Source organism: Canis aureus, chromosome 2 (assembly GCF_053574225.1).
Source record: "Canis aureus isolate CA01 chromosome 2, VMU_Caureus_v.1.0, whole genome shotgun sequence".
Classification (NCBI taxonomy): Eukaryota; Metazoa; Chordata; class Mammalia; order Carnivora; family Canidae; genus Canis; species Canis aureus.
The window spans coordinates 38,757,167-38,775,679 of record NC_135612.1 but is presented as its reverse complement, the minus strand read 5'-3'; the positions used below and the strand labels follow the sequence as shown (position 1 = coordinate 38,775,679).

The window sequence follows — 18,513 nt, the reverse complement described above, 5'->3', positions numbered from 1 at the left end:
AAGTTTTAAAAAGCAATGACATTTCCTCCTGGCTCACTGGGACACTCAACTTTTGAAGCTCTGAACTACTATGTAAGAAATCTAATTTCTTTGAGGCTGCCATGCTGTGAGAAAGCCCAGGTCACATGCAGAGACCATGCATGGGTCCTCTGGTGGATCATCCTAGCTGAGATTCAGATCCCAGCTGACAAACAGGATCCATCCCCAGGCATGTGAGGGAAGGGAAGATGCTTCTAGATGATGTCAGCCTCCAGTTGTTGAATCATCTCCAGACACTGAGTCTTCCCAGCTCAAATACTATGAAATAGAAACAGTGGTGTGCTCTAGTGCATTTGTACTGGCTTGCAGGAGCCAATTGTCAGCATTTTTTCCCAACTCCACATTCAGATATCACATGGGTAGCTTGCAATTGGTCGTGGTAGGAGGGTTTACCATGAAAATCACCAAATACTATAAATCAGGGGCATTTTTCTGTGCCTTGACTGAATTCCTGAGCCACAACATCCATAAACATAATAACATAGGTGTTTTAAGCCACCTAGGTTCAGTCATGTTTTTACAACAAGGAAGTGACTACTGTAAATAGACAGTGGTCATTTTTGTGGGAAGGAAAGTGATTGAGATTGGAACTTCTGAAGCTTCTGGGGTAGCTGGAAATTCTATTAATATGAGTGGTGGTTATGAAGATTTTCATCTTAAAGTAATGAAGTCATATATTTGTTTTGTGTGATTTTCTGTATCCTTTATAATAAACATTTCTTTAAAATAATCTTTTCATGTTGGAGATAGTAGGGTGATGACTTCATTTGTCTTTTTTCCAATATGTACCAAGCAAAATGCATTTTTAAAAGTCTTTATTTTTTAAAAATTAATTTGAGAGAGAGCAAGCAAGAGATCACAAGTGGGGGCAGGGGAGAGCAGGGCAGAGGAAGAGGGAGAAGCAGACTCCTCACTGAGCAGGGAATCTGATGTGGGGCTTGATCCCAGGAACCTGGGATCATGACCTAAGCCAAAGGCAGATGCTTAACCATCTGAGCCACCCAGGTGCCCTTAAAATGCATTTTTTAAAACTTTTATTTTTAAAATGTAAGCTCTACGCCCAGTTTAGGGCTTGAACTAATGACCCCATGATCAAGAGTTGCATGCTGTATCGAATGAGCCAGCTAACTGCCCCCAAAATGCATGTTTTGTTATGGAATAACTCTAGGATAATGCTAAGAGTTAAATTTTGTAAACCTAAATTGTGTAAGCCTATAGGATTCTCAAGATGATACAATATATATTCAGAAAATAAGCAATAATACAGTCTCAAAGGAGAGAACCACTTATGAGTTCAATTCTTAATTTCTCTCGATCAAAGTAAAACAATGAGTTTACTTTCAGCTTATACAAATATCATAACATTTATGAGTGTGCCAGAATTTATGGTATATAAGAATAGTCTTAGTATATTTCTTACTGTGTTTTACACAGAGCAGAAATATGCTTCTAATTTATTTACTAAGACAATTTTTAAATTTTTATTTATCTGAGAAAGAGAAAGAGAGAATGAGAAAGAAAGCACAAGTGGGGAGAGGGAGAGTGAGAAGCAGACTCCCTGTTGAGCAGGGAGCCTGATGTGGGACTTAAACCCAGGACTCCGGGATTATGACCTGAACCAAAGGCAGGTGCTTAACTGATTGAGCCACCCAGGTATCCCTACTAAGGCAACTTTATAGTAAATGCTTTGAACATACACAGTGTTCCTATTTTAATTGTATTAGATATTAATAGATTTGATTAGATTAGATATTATTTCCTAGCATATATCCTCTATATTTAGCAAACTTAAAATGACAGAGTAATAATATCATAAGCAAGCTAGCACAGTGCCCTATATAATAGGCCCTTATTCAATATTTGAGCTATATTGAGTGGTAGAGTGCGTATATAGTATGATTTCAGGTATGCAAGACAGGTCCCTGCCACAGGTTCTGAAATTCCACCATTACAATGTCCATGGGTCTTTAAGATGAATATCTAAAGGAAAATATCACATCCCTTTCAGTCAACACCTCTACGGGCATCACAAATCTCATGAAACTTATGGGAATGGACTTGGCCCCATGGCAAGATAGGAGAGATCTCAGAAAGGGCAGGGGGTAGCTATGGAATGAATGCAGAAGTGGGAGTTCCAAAGATAAGGTTTGCCTTCTTCATATCCACTCTGTTGAACAGTCATAGGTTCTCCAGCTTATTCTGAGAAACCCTTTTTTTCTAGAATGTGGCAAAGAGCTGAAAGTTTTCTTGGCACCAAAAGGAAAGATTTAGGAATGAGGTAAAATGTAATGAATTAAGCATTGGGTCAAATAACACATGTAGTAGGACTGATTAAATTTTCATAGCAGCAATGTCCACAATAGCCAAACTGTGGAAGGAGCCATGATGTCCTTCGACAGATGAATGGATAAAGAAGATGTGGTCTATACAATGGAATATTGCTCAGCCATCAGAAAGGATGAATACCTACCATTTACAAGGCATTGATGGAACTGAAGGATATTATGCTGAGTGAAATAAGGCAATCGGAGAAAAACAATTATTATATAGTTTTACTCATATGTGGAATGTAAGAAAGTGTAAGGGACCATAAGGGAAAGGAAGGAAACTGAGTGGGGAAAAACTAGGAAGACAAACCATGAGAAGCTCCTAACTCTGGGAAACAAACGAAGTGTTGCATGCAGAAGGGGAGGTAGGTCGGGGGATATGGTAACCAGGTGATGGGTACTAAGGAGAGCACATGATGAGATGAGCACTGGGTGTTATATGCTGGCAAGTTGAATTTAAATTAAATAAAATATATATATATATATATACATATATATAATAAAATTAAGATTAAGGAAATAAAATCAGCTCTATTAAAATAGGAAAAAACCTCTCAATGTAGCAGTAGCTTTGTTTATTAAGTAAATGTTATCATTTCTTACATTTCAAAGCCCCATCATCCATGCAATGGTATTCTAGTGCTTTTTGATAAATTCAGCCCGATTCAGGGATTTTTAACCTGATTATTAAAAATTTCAGTCTCATTTAGTTGTTAATTATCTCTGATCACTATCTTTATAACTAATATAACTACGTAACTAACATAACTATGGTGAATCTCTCTCTTTCTCTTTTCCCTTGCTGGTTTTTGATGATGTGACAGTCCGAGTCTCACATGAGAATGAGAATGGGTGCAGTGGCTATTTTGTGATTATCATCATTTCTATCTGACCTGCCTCCCCCCATGAGGGACTTCACTAAAGTAACAGTAGGCATGTAACTCCAAGCATGAGGGTGGCCTTCTATGTGTGCTCCAGGGACTCCATGAGTCTCCCTGAGACTTCCCAAGAGAGACTTTTGGGAGATAGTAAGGGCCGAGGATCCAACTCTAACTTCCATGAATATTTAGTGGCCTATGTCCTAGCCAGAGGAGAGCCCTTTCTGTCCCTCTCTGCCCGTTTGTATTGTCAAGAGTGGTGGTGGTAGGCATGGCTTTAAGGGTTCCTAGACAGCAGCTCCTGACATGAGCATGGGGGGCCTCAGCAGTCTGGTAGTTTTTTGAACTTACAAGCTGAAGCACAGCACCTTGTATTCTCAGCCATTAATGGTCTCTGAGATTTTCAACAATTCCCACCTTGATGATGTATGTATCTCTGAGGTTTTACCCATGGCTTTGGACAAACCACTGGATAGGCAGAGGTACAATTTTGTTGTGCTTGCTCTCAGGGACTCTATGACAACAGGAAAATGCACATTGGATACTTTATTTTTACACGTCAACAAAACCCCTGGTCACCCTAAACTATTACAGTATGATCTTTGACATAATCATGTACTTTCTGTTTTCACTGTGTAATTATAAAACATAAAATATTGAAACAGAAATAAAAAACCCATAAAAATATGATGCTGATGGCTCCTTTCCACTTCTTACTTCTTGTACCTCACAATTTTTTCTTCTCCTTCCTCTTCTTTATTCCATGTTTGCTTTTTCACATGTCTCTCTTTTTACATATCCCTTTACTCCATTAGTAACCTACTGGTGGCACACAAGGACATTTCTTAGGCTACTTGGTGGCCTTCAGAAATAAAGAGATTATAGAATCTTTTACTGATTGAGGAATTTATTTTCACTGTCATTTGATCATACCCCAACTAAAAACAACCTAAGTTTATTAATACATGCTAGCAAAATAGTACTTTACGTATAGTGCATTACATTTTAAACCTGAAGTCCAAATTGCCAAACATTTTTAGTGAAAATGTTTTCAGAAATTGATGATTAGATGGCCAAGATGGCATTCATCAATGATTTTGATATAAAAATCAAAGAAACAGAATATGTCAACATTCAGTTTCTGTGGAAGTTTTCTCTTGCTTGGCCTTCTGTTCTTCTGTCGTAATTCCAGACACAACTGCTAAGTTACTTACACTGCAGGCATGTCCTGATCTGTCTAGTTTGTCCTGAGTGGCTCTAGCTTTCCTAGGATGGCCATGTAAACTTTTTGACCTTAGAGATGGGAAACCCATGGTTTGGTCTGGTTTCACAGACAGTAAATTTTCCTTCTCAGTTCTGTCAGTTACAGCTACAGATAAATGAGAGATTTGAGGGACCATTTCAGACACACAGTTATCATCTTCGATATCGGTAAATTGCTCTTTATGCTCGGCTTGCATCACAGCTTCTGAGACAATGTAAGGGATGTCGGTACTTCGAGAACGTGTAATCTTTTGAACTTGATATTTCCATTCTGTCGTCCACTGCTGAACTGTAGAGGGGTGTGCTCGGTCCCTGATTGAACTGTACTCTGTATTCCAGTTGTTAACCCCACTGACCAGCTTTTGTCCACGGGAATATACAAAGCTTCTGGACTTCATGGTTTTATAAGCACTGAACGTTTCATCAGGGTGATAGCGTGTCAACTTTGCTTCTTCCATGGGATAGGAAATTGTGCCTTCTATCTGTGTTGTTTCCACTGTTAGCTGAGGGTTCTGAAAATCTGATTTGTTCTGTCCGTACATAACATCTGTTTCATTTACACTTGGGGGAATAGTTTCTTCCCTTTTGGAGTCTACCTGCCTTCCATCATCTTTGGCTGAAATCCCAATATCTGGACCTAATTTCATTTCTGAAGCATTTTTGACGTTGTCTAATGCAAGTTGACTGCAGTCTGGTGTTGCTGGAGGACTTGTGCTGGATAAAAGGTGAAGGCTGCCCTGACGCTCTGGTACCAGATGCATTTTTGATTCCTTATCTTCCTTCATTCGGAAGGAACAGGCTTTTTTCCTGAATCCTGTCCCTGGTGGCATGGATAGAGAAGCATCCTCATACAGCAACTCCTCTCCATTAAAATGGTATCTATACATGCTGTAGCCATCGGCACTATTGATACTGCTTTGTCTTAGGAGATAAGTTGCATCACATTCAGAAGAAGCTCGGGACCGTGTCTGTATCAGGTCTGTCCTGTCAATTCCTGCGAGATTTTCAAGAGCATTCACCATTCTGTTAGACAGTTCTTCCAGTTGAGAAAGTCGAAGGTCAACAGTCTGTAGGGACGTCTTCATAAAATTTTCTCTTTCGTTAATTTCTTCCAATCTCATTGACATGTTTTCAACTCTGGTGAACACAAAGGGATAGATTTATTACCCTGAGATGAACTAAATATTAAAAACAAAAGTATAATGTCATTATTGTCATATGATTTTTCTGTCTTTTGAGAATCATGATTGTTCATTGGGCATATTTTCAAACTTCAAACTACTTCATACTTCAAACTACTAAAAATGACTGTGAGGAGCATTAGAAAGTAACAGAAATACAGTTAACACACAGTGCATACTATTTACCATTCATGGCTCTAAATGTCTTATATATTTGCTAATAAGTACTTACTGTGGCACTATTCTAGGCTAGTTTAATCTTCACAACAGCCCTGTGAGGTAAGCATTATTATCATCATCCCCATTTTAATGAGGTAATCAAGTCATAGTGTAAATAATTTGTCCAAGGTCACATGGCTGGTAAGCAATGGAGCTGCACACAGTGTACCTCTAACATTTGCTCCAGCTTTTGTCTCTTAGCTGGCACATCATGTTGCCTTTGAGAATAAAGGAAGATACTAGCACTTAGGTTTTTGAGGTTTGATTATAGCTATCAGCAATTAATGGTTATGAGGGTAAAATTAGTTAAAATCCTATTTGAAGTTCAGGGGATTCAGAAGATGAATTGTTAGTAATTTAGTACAGCTTATCAGATGGTTTACTTAAGGGACAAGAGGTCATTTAATTATCAGAAGAATTACTGCTAATTTTAAATTGCTCATTATATTTAATAATTAGTAATTCCTTAATTGGTTCTTTTAAAAAAGATCATGGCTGGGGATCCCTGGGTGGCTCAGCGGTTTAGCGCCTGCCTTTGGCCCAGGGCGCGATCCTGGAGTCCCAGGATCAAGTCCCACGTCAGGCTCCTGGGATGGAGCCTGCTTCTCCCTCCTCCTGTGTCTCTGCCTCTCTCTCTTTCTGTCTATGATAAATAAATAAATAAATCTTAAAAAAAAATCATGGCTGATTATAAATATCTGCTGTCAGATTTTTAACTCCTAGAAGATCAGGCAACAACTTATGAAACCACAGTGTTGTTGGAACTAAAGCCTGCTGGTATAGACTATGTTTTATGTTTCAAAAAAACATACAGTATGAATTTTTTCAACCAGTTCATGAAAGTTAACTCTAAGAGGCAGAAGTACACCCAGCACCTAGCACTGCCTTCTAAAGGTTGAATTTGGAGCACCTGGGTGGCTCAGTTGGTTGAGCATCCATCGCTTGATTTTGACTCAGGTCACTATCTCAGGGTCACGAGATGGAGCCTCTCCCTCCTCGGCTCACACTCAGCGGGGAGTCTGCTTGGGATTCTCTCTCCCACTTCCTCTGTGCTTCCCTCCCCCAACCCCACTCACACATGCACCTACTCTCTCTCTCTCTCTCTCTCTCTCAAATAAGTAAGTAAGTAAATAAATAAATAAATAATTTTAAAAATAAAAATAAAATTAGAATTTGCTCCTCAGGACATGGTAGGGGTGGGCAATGTGAATCATGGCTCCCAGGCAGAAGCCTCTGGACTCTGAGCCAGCAGTGTGGTGCTCTGTTTCAGCAGGTTCGTCCCTGGGTGAAGACTAATGCTTCAGTCTGATTCTGTCATACTTCGTTTCTTTCCCACCTTCTGATCTTTTCTTAGAAGCATACAGGCAGTCTCTAGGGCCACCCAGTTTGCATTGAGTCTGTGTCTAGCAGGTCCTTGCTACCTTCTTTACATATCCTTATAAATCCTTTCACCTGTTCTCCTTGCTTCCCGCTTACCCATGCCCTGAATGCGTGCTGCTCTTTTCTGCACTAAGTTTCTTCTGACTATGTCTCCTGTGTTTTCCTTACTCCCTGCTACCTCTGTGGTTACCCTTCCCTACATTCTTCTAGAGCTGCTTTTGCCAATGCTGTGCTTCTGTTGGCCACATTGACAGCTGCACTCTGATGTGTGGGAGGGTCCTTGGCTTCTATTCTTAACTTTTTTTTATGGAGGAAAAGACTATTTATATGTCCCCTAGGAAACCACATCATTTGAGCAGGAAGGGTCTGGCTTCCTGGAAATTCACCACCAGGAGGACCAAATTCACTGTGTATGAGAAGTCCTGACTTCTGTACCATAGATACTACAGGTTCTAAGGGTTCTTTCTTCTCTTGCATTTCAGAGACCAAGAGAACTTTTGCTATAAACTTATATTAACTCAAGTAAGACTTGATTTTCTCTGTTAAATGTAATGTCATCTTGTTTACTTCAAATCTGTTACCCTCAATGATTCCTTTTGTGTTAAGATCCATAATCTCCTTTGTAAAGTCAAACTTGAGATCCTTTAACAAATACTACATTAAGAGATAATGCAGCTGTACAAACTTTGAAAAATAAATACACTGGTAGAATATAGATAAGTATCTCTCCTCTCATCTTTTATAATTCTCTGCCTTTGTTTTTCCTGTATTACCTAATTCAGATAACAGCATTGCCAGCCACTCATACATAAAAAAGAAACTTGCTATTTGTCACAACATGAATGGACTGAGAGGGTATTATGCTCAATGAAGTCAGAGAAAGACAAATACCATATGATTTCACTTGTAGGAGAATCTAAAAAAGAAAACATGTGAACAAACAATGAAATGAAAACAGATCCCTAAATGCAGAGAACAAACTGGTATTACCAGAGAGGAGGGGGAGGGAGGATGGGCAAAATGGATGAAGGGGAGGGGGAGGTACAGGCCTCTGGTTATAGAATAAGCCAAGGAGAGGGAAGGTACATACTCAGTAGTATTATACTAGTGTTGTGTAATGACAGATGGTAGCTACACTGGTGGTGAGCAGAGCATAACATATAGAGTTGTCAGATCACCTTTGTACACCTAACACTCGTGTAACATTGTGTGTCAACCACACTTAAATAAAAAAACAAAAAGGAAATCTCAAAGTCATCTGATTCTTTAGTCTCCCTTACTGTTACTCTGCCTCCCTACTTCAACCCTTGCATTGAATAAGCTACCAATCTCCATAGTGGGATAGGACTACTCTGCAGGTGTCTCTAAATCTCCACCTGTTCCTTCTGCCACTCCCTTAGTTGAAACTGTGGAAGAAATAATGTTTCATGATGTGGTTTCGATAAAGAAAAATTATCAGATGCTTATTTCAACTTTGTAGACAGTTGCTGCAATGGAGACAACAAAGTTTAAATGGTTGTACCTAATCAAGGGACACTGTATTGAGTTTTTATAGTATGTATGAGAGGAGAAAGAAATAAATGAGTTTAAGTTCACTTATATCTGAAATGATGAACAAAAAGGATGGATAAGAAACCATCTCCTGTGCTAGCCATATTTTGTGACTTCCCACAATAACTTAAGACATTTCACAAATCTTGACATCCATGCGAAGAGTGATTTCCATTTCAGATGTGGAAAGACAGGCTAGCTAGGAAACACTTTGACAAGAGTCCCAGATCTGTTGACACACTGAGTGACAGGAAAACATATAAGTCTGTCATATCTCATAGAGCAAGATATGAACTTTCTTACTAAGTCTTGATTCTGCTTTTCTTTCAGCATAGAGTGAAATATTTTTCAGCATAGCACAGAATAAAAAGCTATTCTCAGGCTAAGTGATTCGGTCTTAAAAATATTTTCCTTGCATGCCATATTTCTAATTTTACATTTTCTTTTTTGAATTTTTCTCTTAGAAATTTTCATACAGTAAATGGACTATTTCTTCTTTTAGTATTCAGTTGTATGAATCATCCACTGGGTAAATTTAAGATGTCAAATGTGTTGATACATTTATATATGGCAATGGGATTAACACTGTAGTGTTAGCTAACACCTTTATAATGTCACATAATTATCCTTTATTTTTTTGTGGTAGGAGCAATTAAGATCTAGTATTTTAGCAATGCTTAAGTTAATAATACAGTATTTTTTTTTACTATAACCACTATGTTGTACAGTAGACCTCCAGGACTTATTTATTTACTGGTTGCAAGTTTGTACCCCTAAAAAACATATCCTCAATTCCCATGGTAACCCCTGTGTAACCACCATTCTACTCTCTATTTTTATGACTTTAGCTTTTGCTGATACCACATGTACATGAGATCATACAGCATTTCTCTTTCTCTGTTTGACTTATTTCACTTAAGCCTCATGACCCCAAGGGCCATCCATGTTGCCACAAGTGGCAGGGTTTCTTTCTTTGTCGTGGCTAAATACTATTTCACTGTATATATAAAACCATGTCTTCTTCATCCATTCATCTGTTGTGGACAGACCTAGGCTATTACAATAATGTTGCAATAAACATCAGAGTGCATTTATCTCCTGATACTCTGTTTTCATTTCCTTTGGATATGAGGAGAGAGAGGCAAGATGGAGGAAGAGTAGGGGCTGGAGATGTACCCAGCAGTGGAATTACTGGATCATCTGATAGTTCTATTTTTAAATTTTTGAGGAAACTCCGTATCATTGTTCATAGTGGCTGAACCAATAAGTTTTCATTTCATATCTAGAGAATACAGTGAGTGTATGTTTAGCTTTATAAGAAACTGTCAAACTGTATTTCAGAGTGGCTGTACCATTTTATAGTCCTACCAGCAGTGTAGGAGAGTTCCAGCAGCTCAGTGTCTTTGTCAACACTTGGTATTGTCAGTATGTTTTTATTTTGTTTTTATTTTAAATGTAAATGTGTGTAGAGTTATCTCATCATGGTTTTAATTTGCATTTCAATAACAGTTAATAATATTGAGCATCTTTTTATGTGCTTGTTATGCACTTATGCCAAACTTAAGTCTTCTTTGGTGTGTCTATTCTCATCTTTTGCCCATTTAAAAAATTGGATTATTTTCTCCCATATTATTGAGTTTTGAAGTTTAGAACAGTTATGGAATTTTAAATTCCAGAAGTTTAAGACTGCTGGTACATTGTTCAATAGCACTGGTAGAGTGGACATCCGTACCCTGCTCTCTATTTTATTTTATTTTATTTTATTTTATTTTATTTTATTTTATTATTTTATTTTATTTTATTTTATTTTAATTTTTTTAAAGACTTTAGTTATTCATGAGAGACACAAGAGAGGCAGAGACCTAGACAGAGGGAGAAGCAGGCTCTCGTGGAGAACCCGATGTGGGACTTTGGGATCATGCCCTGAGCCAAAGGTAGACACTTAACCACTGAGCCACCCAGGCATTCCTCTTTTTTTTTTTTTTTTTAAATCATGAATGGATTTTGAACTTGGTGGAAATGTTTTTTTCTTCACCACTTGATATCATCATATATTTTCTTTAAACTGTTAATGTAGTAGATTCTCTGGATTTTCAAATATTGAAAAGCCTTTCATCCCTGGGACAAACTTTACTTGGTTGTGGCTAGACTCAACTTGCTGATATTTGTTATGAAGTTTTAAAAGTCTCTGTGATCATAAGGGCTATTGGTCTATAGTTTTCTTTTTTAGCTCTGACTTTGGTTTTTGTGTCAGGGTCATGCTGGCCTCAGAAATAAATTGGGAAATAACTATATCATTTACTATAGATTTTATAGTGGTTGTTCTAGGGACTACAAAGTAGATGGTAACATTTCACAGTCTCCTTAGCAACAATATTTTACCACTTCAATAGGAATGTGAAGACATTGCCACCATACAGGTCCATTTTTTGTTGACATCTTTTGCTTTGCTTGTCTTAGACATTACATAGACATGTATTGAAAACCCCAACATTCCTTCATTCCTGATGGTCCAAGTTTACTTCTGGTATAGGTTCTTCCGTCTGAAGAATTTCTTGTAGTAATCTTTTGGAGCCCAACTCTAATCATGAATTCTCTAAGAAGACCTTTATTTCATATTAATTCCTGAAGAATTTGTGTTGCATATAGAATTTTGGGGTTGGCAGTTCTTTTTTTTTTCAGCTTTAAAACCATAATGCTACTTTTTCCTGGTCTTCTTGGTTTCTTGTGAGAAATCTGCCCATATTTAAATAGCTGTTCCCCTATAAGTAATGTGTCATTTTTCTCTGCCTGCTTTAATTTTTTTGTCTTTTGTTTTCAGAAGATTCTACCATGTACCTGGGTGTGGAATTCTTTGAGTTATTCTTGTTTGATGTTTGCTAAATTTCTTTAAGGTGTAGATATATGTCTTTCACCCAATTCGGACTTTTTTCAGTTATTATTTCTTAAAATATTTTCTGCACCACATTTTTTTTCTCTTTTCTTATTAAGACTCTGATGGCATAGTTCACATCTTTTGCTATTGTCTCATAGTTCCATGAGGTTCCTTTTTTCCCTGGTTTATTTACTCTGTTGCTCAAATTAGGTAGTTTCTACGTAAGATATATATATCTTCAAGTTTACAGATTCCTTCCTCTCTCATCTCTGATGAGATGATGCTATGGAGGCTAGCCAGTGAAATTTTAATTTCACTTACTATATTTTTCAGTTCTAAACTTTTCATTGGTTCTTTTTTATATCATCTATTTTTTCCAAGACTTTCTATCTTTCCATTAGTTTCAACATTCTTTGCCATTATGTTCAAGCACTTTTATAATAGTTACTTTAAAGTCTATCAAATAAAAAAAATAAAGTCTATCAAATAATTCAAACATCTGCACTACCTTGGCCTCGACATTATTGACTTTTTTTCACCAGGTAAATTGAGATTTTTCTGAATTTTTCATATTCTAAATTATTTTAGATTATATTGTAGACATTTTTAATACTATGTCATATGACACAGAGTCCTGTTTAAATCTCATGAAGAATGTTGATATTTTTCTTTTAGCAGTTGACTGACCTGGTTAGGCTCAAGATGCCAGTTCCACCATAATTTTTGTGGGCTATGATTCCAATTTCAGTTCAATTTTCAAAATCTTAGCAGTGCTTTTGGAATCTATCCTGTGTGTGTGCAGCCCAGTGATCAGTTTGGGATCTTGGTAGTGGTCTGTTTATTAGTTCAGTACTCAATGCTTTTGACATCTTTTGTCTTCTTCTTTTTCTAAAGATTTTATTTATTCATGAGAGACACAGAGAGATAGGCAGAGACATAGACAGAGGGAGAAGCAGGCTCTGTGCAGGGAGCCCAATGCAGGACTCGATCCCAGGACTCCAGGATCACAGCCTGAGCCAAAGGCAGATACTCAACCACTGAGCAACTCAGGCATCCATCTTCTTTTTAAATACAGGCATTTTCAATTAATGCCTGTATTAAATTTAGTTTAATTTAAAACGTTTTAATTTAACAGGCATTTAAGTAATTAATACAGAATAATTACTGTTTTTGTAATTATTCTCAGTACTGCTTTTGCTGTGTACTATAAGTTTGGGTTACGTTGTGTTTTCAGTTTTATTCATCTTGAAGTATACTTTTTCTTTGTCTTTAAAAAAATTGTTTACATTGTTGTAAAATACATGTAACATAAAATTTACCATCTTAACCATTTTTAAATGTACAAATGTATAGTTCAGTGGCATTTAGTACATTCACACTGTTGTCCAGCTTCAAAGTACTCTCCAATTTCCCTTATGATTTCTTCTTTGACTCATTGGTCATTAAAGTGTTGTTTAAAAAATAAAAATAAAAACAAATAAAAAAAATAAAGTGTTGTTTAATTTTCATATATTTGTGAATTTTCCAAATCTCCTTTTGTTATTAATTTATTATCTTATTCATTGTGGTCAGAGTAAACACTTTGATTAATTTCAATCTTTTAGAAATTTGGTGAGATTTGCTATATGGCCTAACATACGGTGTATCTTGGATAATGTTCCACATGCTCTTGAGAAGAATGCATATCCTGCTGTTGTCGAGTAAAGTATTCTGTTATGCTGAGTTGGCCTATAGTATTATTCAAGTCTTTTATTTTTTATATCTTTTGTCTAGTTATTCTATCATTAATGTGAGATATTAGAGTCTCCAACTATTACTCTAGACCTGTCTGCTTCTCCCTTTAATTCTGTCAGTTTCTGCTTCATATATTATGAAGCTCTACTATTAGATGCATATATTTATAATTATCCCCTTTGATAGGTTGACCATTTTATCATAATTTAATGTCCTTTTTAAAAATTTAATGTCCTTCTTTGTCTCTATTAACAATTCTTGTCTTAAAACCTGTTTTGTCTGATATTAGTATACTTATCATAGCTATACTAATTTTTTAAAGATTTATTTATTTATTTGAGAGAGAGAATGTGAGGGGGGAGGGGCAAAGGGACGAGGAAGGAGAACCTCAACCAGACTCCTCACTAAGGGTGGAGCCTGATGTGGGGCTTGATCCCAGGATCCTAACTGAACTCAAGAATCAGCCACTTAAACAACTGAGCTACCCAGGTGCACCACAGCTATACTAAATCTGATGACTGTTTATGTGGAGTATCTTCCATACTTTTACTTTCAAACTACAGTCTGACAGTCTTTGTGCTTTAATTGGAGAGTTTAATCCATTTATATTTAATATGATTACTGATAAGGTAGAATTTACCCCTATCATTTTACTATTTGTTTTCTACATGTCTTATGTCTTTTTTTGCTCAGTTCCTCCATTACTACCTTCTTCTGTGTTAAATAGACATTTTCTTTCTTTTTTTAAAAAGAAAATTTACTTATTTTTGAGAGAGAGAGGGTGAGTGAGAGAAAAAAAGGGAGAACATAAGCCTGGCCGGGACAGGGGGGGCAGACTCCCCACTGAGCAGGGAGCCTGATATAGGGCTTGATTCCAGGACCTTAGGATCATGACCTAAGCCAAAGGCAGACACCCAACTGACTGAGCTATGCAGGTGCCCCTTAAATTGACATTTTCTAGTGTACCATTTTAATTCCCTTTTCATGTCTTTTGTCATTTATTTTTTAGCCATTTTCTTAGTGGTTGCCCTAGAGACTACAATGAACATCTTAATTTATGACAATCTAGTTCAAATTAATGCCAATTTAATTTCAATAGTATTAAAAATATGCTCTTTTAAAGTTCATTCCTTCCTCCTTTACTTTATGCTGTTGTCACAGATTACGTCTTTACATGTTGTGTGTCCATCAATGTAGATTTGTAATTATAACTTTATACAGTTATCTTTTAAATCACATAGAAAATAAAAAATTAGTTACAAGCAAAAAATACATTTATAATGTCTTTTATACTTTTCTATGTAGTAACCTTATAATGTCTTTTATACTTATGTATGTAGTTATTATGGTGCTCTTTATTTCTTCATGTGGATTTTAGTAGTCTGGCGAACTTTCATTTCTACCCAAAGGACTTCTTAGTATCTCTACTAGGGCAGGTCTAGTAGTTACAAATTCTTTCAGTGTTTGCTATCTGGGAATATATTAATTTCTCCTTCATTTTTTGAAACACTGTTTTGCTAGATACACTATTCTTGGTTAATAGTCTTTTTCTTTCAGCACTTTGAATATTTCATCCCTCTGCCTTCTGGGCTCCCGGGTTTCCAGCGAGAGGTCAGCTCTATTTTATTGAGGATGCTTTGTGTGTGATGAGTTGCTTTTCTCTTGATTCTCTCAAGATTTTTTCCTTTGGCTTATGACAGTTTGATGACTATTTAAATAAGTGTGGATGTCTTTGAGTTTATTTTACTTGGATCACTTCTTGGCCTTTTGACTAAGATCAAGTGAAGTTTATTTTACTGGGAGTTCATTGAACTTCTATGTGTAGATTCATATTTTTCATCAAATTTGGGAAATCTTTGGCCTTTATTTATTGAGATATTTTCTGCCACTTTCTTTTTGTTTCCTTCTGGCATTCCCATTATGTGTATGCTGTCATGCTGATGGTATTCCATAGGTCTCTGAGAATCTGTTCATTCTTTTATATTTCTCTTCCTTAGACTGGATAATCTCAACTGATTTATCTTCAAGTGTACTAATTCTTTCTTCTGCCTGCTCAGCTATGATTTTGAGACTCTATAGTAAAATTTTCCTTTCAGTTATTTTACTTTACAATTCCAGAATTTCTGGTTCTTCACCTTCTCCTTCTCTTTCCTTTTCTTAAATATAATTTCTGTCTCTTTATTTGTATTCTCTATATGGTGAGACCTCATTCTCAACTTCCCTGTAGATCTTTAGAGATGGTATTCTTTAGCTCTTTGAATGTGTTTACAATAACTGATTTAAAGTCTTTGTCAGGGGCAGCCCAGGTGGCTCAGCAGTTTAGTGCCACCTTCAGCCCAAGGTGTGATCTTGGAGACCCAGGATCCAGTCCCATGTCAGGATCCCTGCGTGGAGCCTGCTTCTCCCTCTGCCTGTGTCTCTGCCTCTCTCTCTCTCCCTCTCCCCTCTGTATATTCTAGTGAATAAATAAATTAAATCCTTAAAAAAATAAATGTCAGAAAGTCCAACATCCGATTTCTTAGGGCCAGTTTCTTTGATTGCCTTTTCCCTAGGTGTGGACCATACTGTCTTGTTTCTTTGCGTATCTTTTTATTTAAAACTGGGCATTTTGAGTAATATTGCATGGCAACTCTGGAAGTCTGATTCTCTTTCTTCCCCAGGGTTTGTTAATTATTGATTCATATTATAGTAGTTGTTGCTTATTTAGTGACTTTTCTGAAATGATTCTATAAAGCCTGTATTCTTTGTTGTGTTTGGCCACTGAAATTCTGTTCTGTTAGCTCAGTGGTCAGCTAATGATTGAACAGAGAATTCCTTAAATCTCTGGAATAAAAAAAAAAAAACTCCCAGTCTTTGCTGAGGGATTCTGTGCATGTTCATCATCAACACTCAGCCAGAGTTTGCATCTTTGTCTTAGCCTTCACTTCCTGTTTTCACAGAGCCTTTAGGTCAGCTAGAACGGGAAGCTTTCTGTCTTCTCAGTATTTTCTGAGCATGTGCACAGACATATGCATGCCTATGGCCTTCTAGATTCCCAGGAATATGTTAGAACTTTTCAAAGCCTTATGGACATCTCATCTCATTTCCCAGCCTTTTTTCTGAAGCTTTTGATTAGTCTCATTTACCCCAACTCTGTTATTTATCACCTTGGGGAGTAGGGACCAAAACATTCGCATGTAAATGTTTATGACAAATGCCCTCTCCCTATCCCGAACCTTAGCTAGCAGTTTTATTTAGCCTTGGTCTAGTTCCAAGTCAAGGGAAATTAAGGTAAGTCTTTTGAACCAATCTTTCAGGGAGCCACCAGACAGGTCAAAATAGATAATTGCAACTTTTTGTGTATGTGGTTCTTTCTGCTTCCACTAGTACCAGGAATTCAGCCTGTTATTTTCATGGCTGCCAGTGAACTGAGGAGTGGGGGATGGGACTAGGTAAACTGAAATGCACAAAGCTCACTTAAAAAAAATATTAAGCCATGTTTCTTGAGTAAGCACTTCACAGATTGTTACAAGCCATTGGTTCATTTCCATCTTTCTAAAAAGTTGATTCTGAAAGTTTTGACAGTTTTATTGTTACTTTTATGGAGTTATCCAAGAGTTCCTTACTCTACCATTTTTTGTTCACTTTATCTTTCTCAATCCTTTAGGGATGCTAATAGCAGAACCACACACACACACACACACAAATACACATGCACGCACACACACGTGCACACACACACAAATACACACAGTTTGGGGGTGAGCTCTTAAGTTCATAAGCAACTTTGTAGGGTTACTTTTGCAAGTTCATTCCTCCCTACAATCTCCTAGGTGTTTCCAGTATCTTGGAGCTCCCCCTTTCCAACCTCCATTAAAAAATCTGGGGCTTTAATTAATTTACTCTGCGTTTCACTTCCACAACTATGCCTGCTTCCAGGGCCAAGTGGCAGGAGGAGAAAGAGCAAGAAAGCAAAAAGAAAGAATTGGTCCCACTTTCTTGATTCTTGATGCAATAGGTAAAGACTTTACTGGACCACTGGATCTCTTACAACTGACTCAGCAGAACAATAGGAAGGGAAAGAAGGCACTCTTTGAATAAGCAAGATGAGGTCTCACTATAATTTACTTTAATATTAAAAGATATATGACCTCATTTTATACCCCAGGCTGATAAAGCAAAAAGTGTTAGTTATTAGGAATAGCCTCCTTGCCTCCAATGGCTTCTTGCTCCAATCCAAAACAGTAACACAGGTACTCAATCATGTCACCCCTTGCTTAAAAACAGTAGCAGTAAAAAAACAAAACAACAACAAAAAAACAGTAGCAGTTTCTCATAACACTTAAGATTAAAAATCAAATTTTATTACAATGTTGGATACCAAGGAGTGTGTTAAAAGGAAACCTTATAATCTCCACTTGTATATTTCTATGATAGAAACAGTCGGCACTGTCTCAGCATCATGTAAAGTGTCATGTAAATGCAGCTTCAGGTTTTCCCTTCCAATTTCTTAGTAGCCCTTAACCTCATCCTATAAAGATTTTTGTTTCTTGGGGTGCCTGGGCAGCTCAGTCAATTAAGCATCTGCCTTCAGCTCAGGTCATGATCCCAGAGTGGTGGGATCAAGCTCTGGTGTCTGGCTCCCTGCTCAGTGGGAAGCTTGCTGCTCCCCCTCCTCCTCCCTAGCTCATGTTCTCTCTTGGTATCTCTATCACTATCTCTGTCTCTCTCTCAGATAAATAAATACTATCTTCAAAAAAAGATTTCTTGGGCAGCCCTAGTGGCTTAGCAGTTTAGCGCTGCCTTCAGCCCAGGGCGTGATCCTGGAGACCCGGGATCAGTCCCAGCATGTCAGGCTCCCTGCATGGAGCCTGCTTCTCCCTCTGCCTGTGTCTCTGCCTCTCTCTCTCTCTCAATCTCTCTCTCTCTATCTCTCTCTCTGTTTCTCTCTCTCTCTCTCACTCTGTGACTCTAATAAATAAATAAAATCTTAAAAAAAAAAAAAAGATTTCTGTTTCTTATATACATTCAAGACTTTTCAGAATCTGGCCCCCAGCCTCCCTTTCTGTCTCATCTTGTTGCTCATC

At 37.3% G+C, this 18,513-nt stretch overlaps 1 protein-coding gene across 1 annotated transcript in view; it reads right to left on the bottom strand.

The window, feature by feature from the left end:
* Positions 1–4,371: 4,371 nt before the first annotated feature.
* The window catches only part of TRPM1 (transient receptor potential cation channel subfamily M member 1), a 123,630-nt gene continuing 109,488 nt past the window's right edge, over positions 4,372–18,513 (bottom strand). The window contains exon 30 of the mRNA XM_077858333.1: positions 4,372–5,644. Coding sequence (XP_077714459.1) covers positions 4,372–5,644 — 1,273 coding nt within the window. The remainder of the gene's footprint in view (positions 5,645–18,513) is intronic.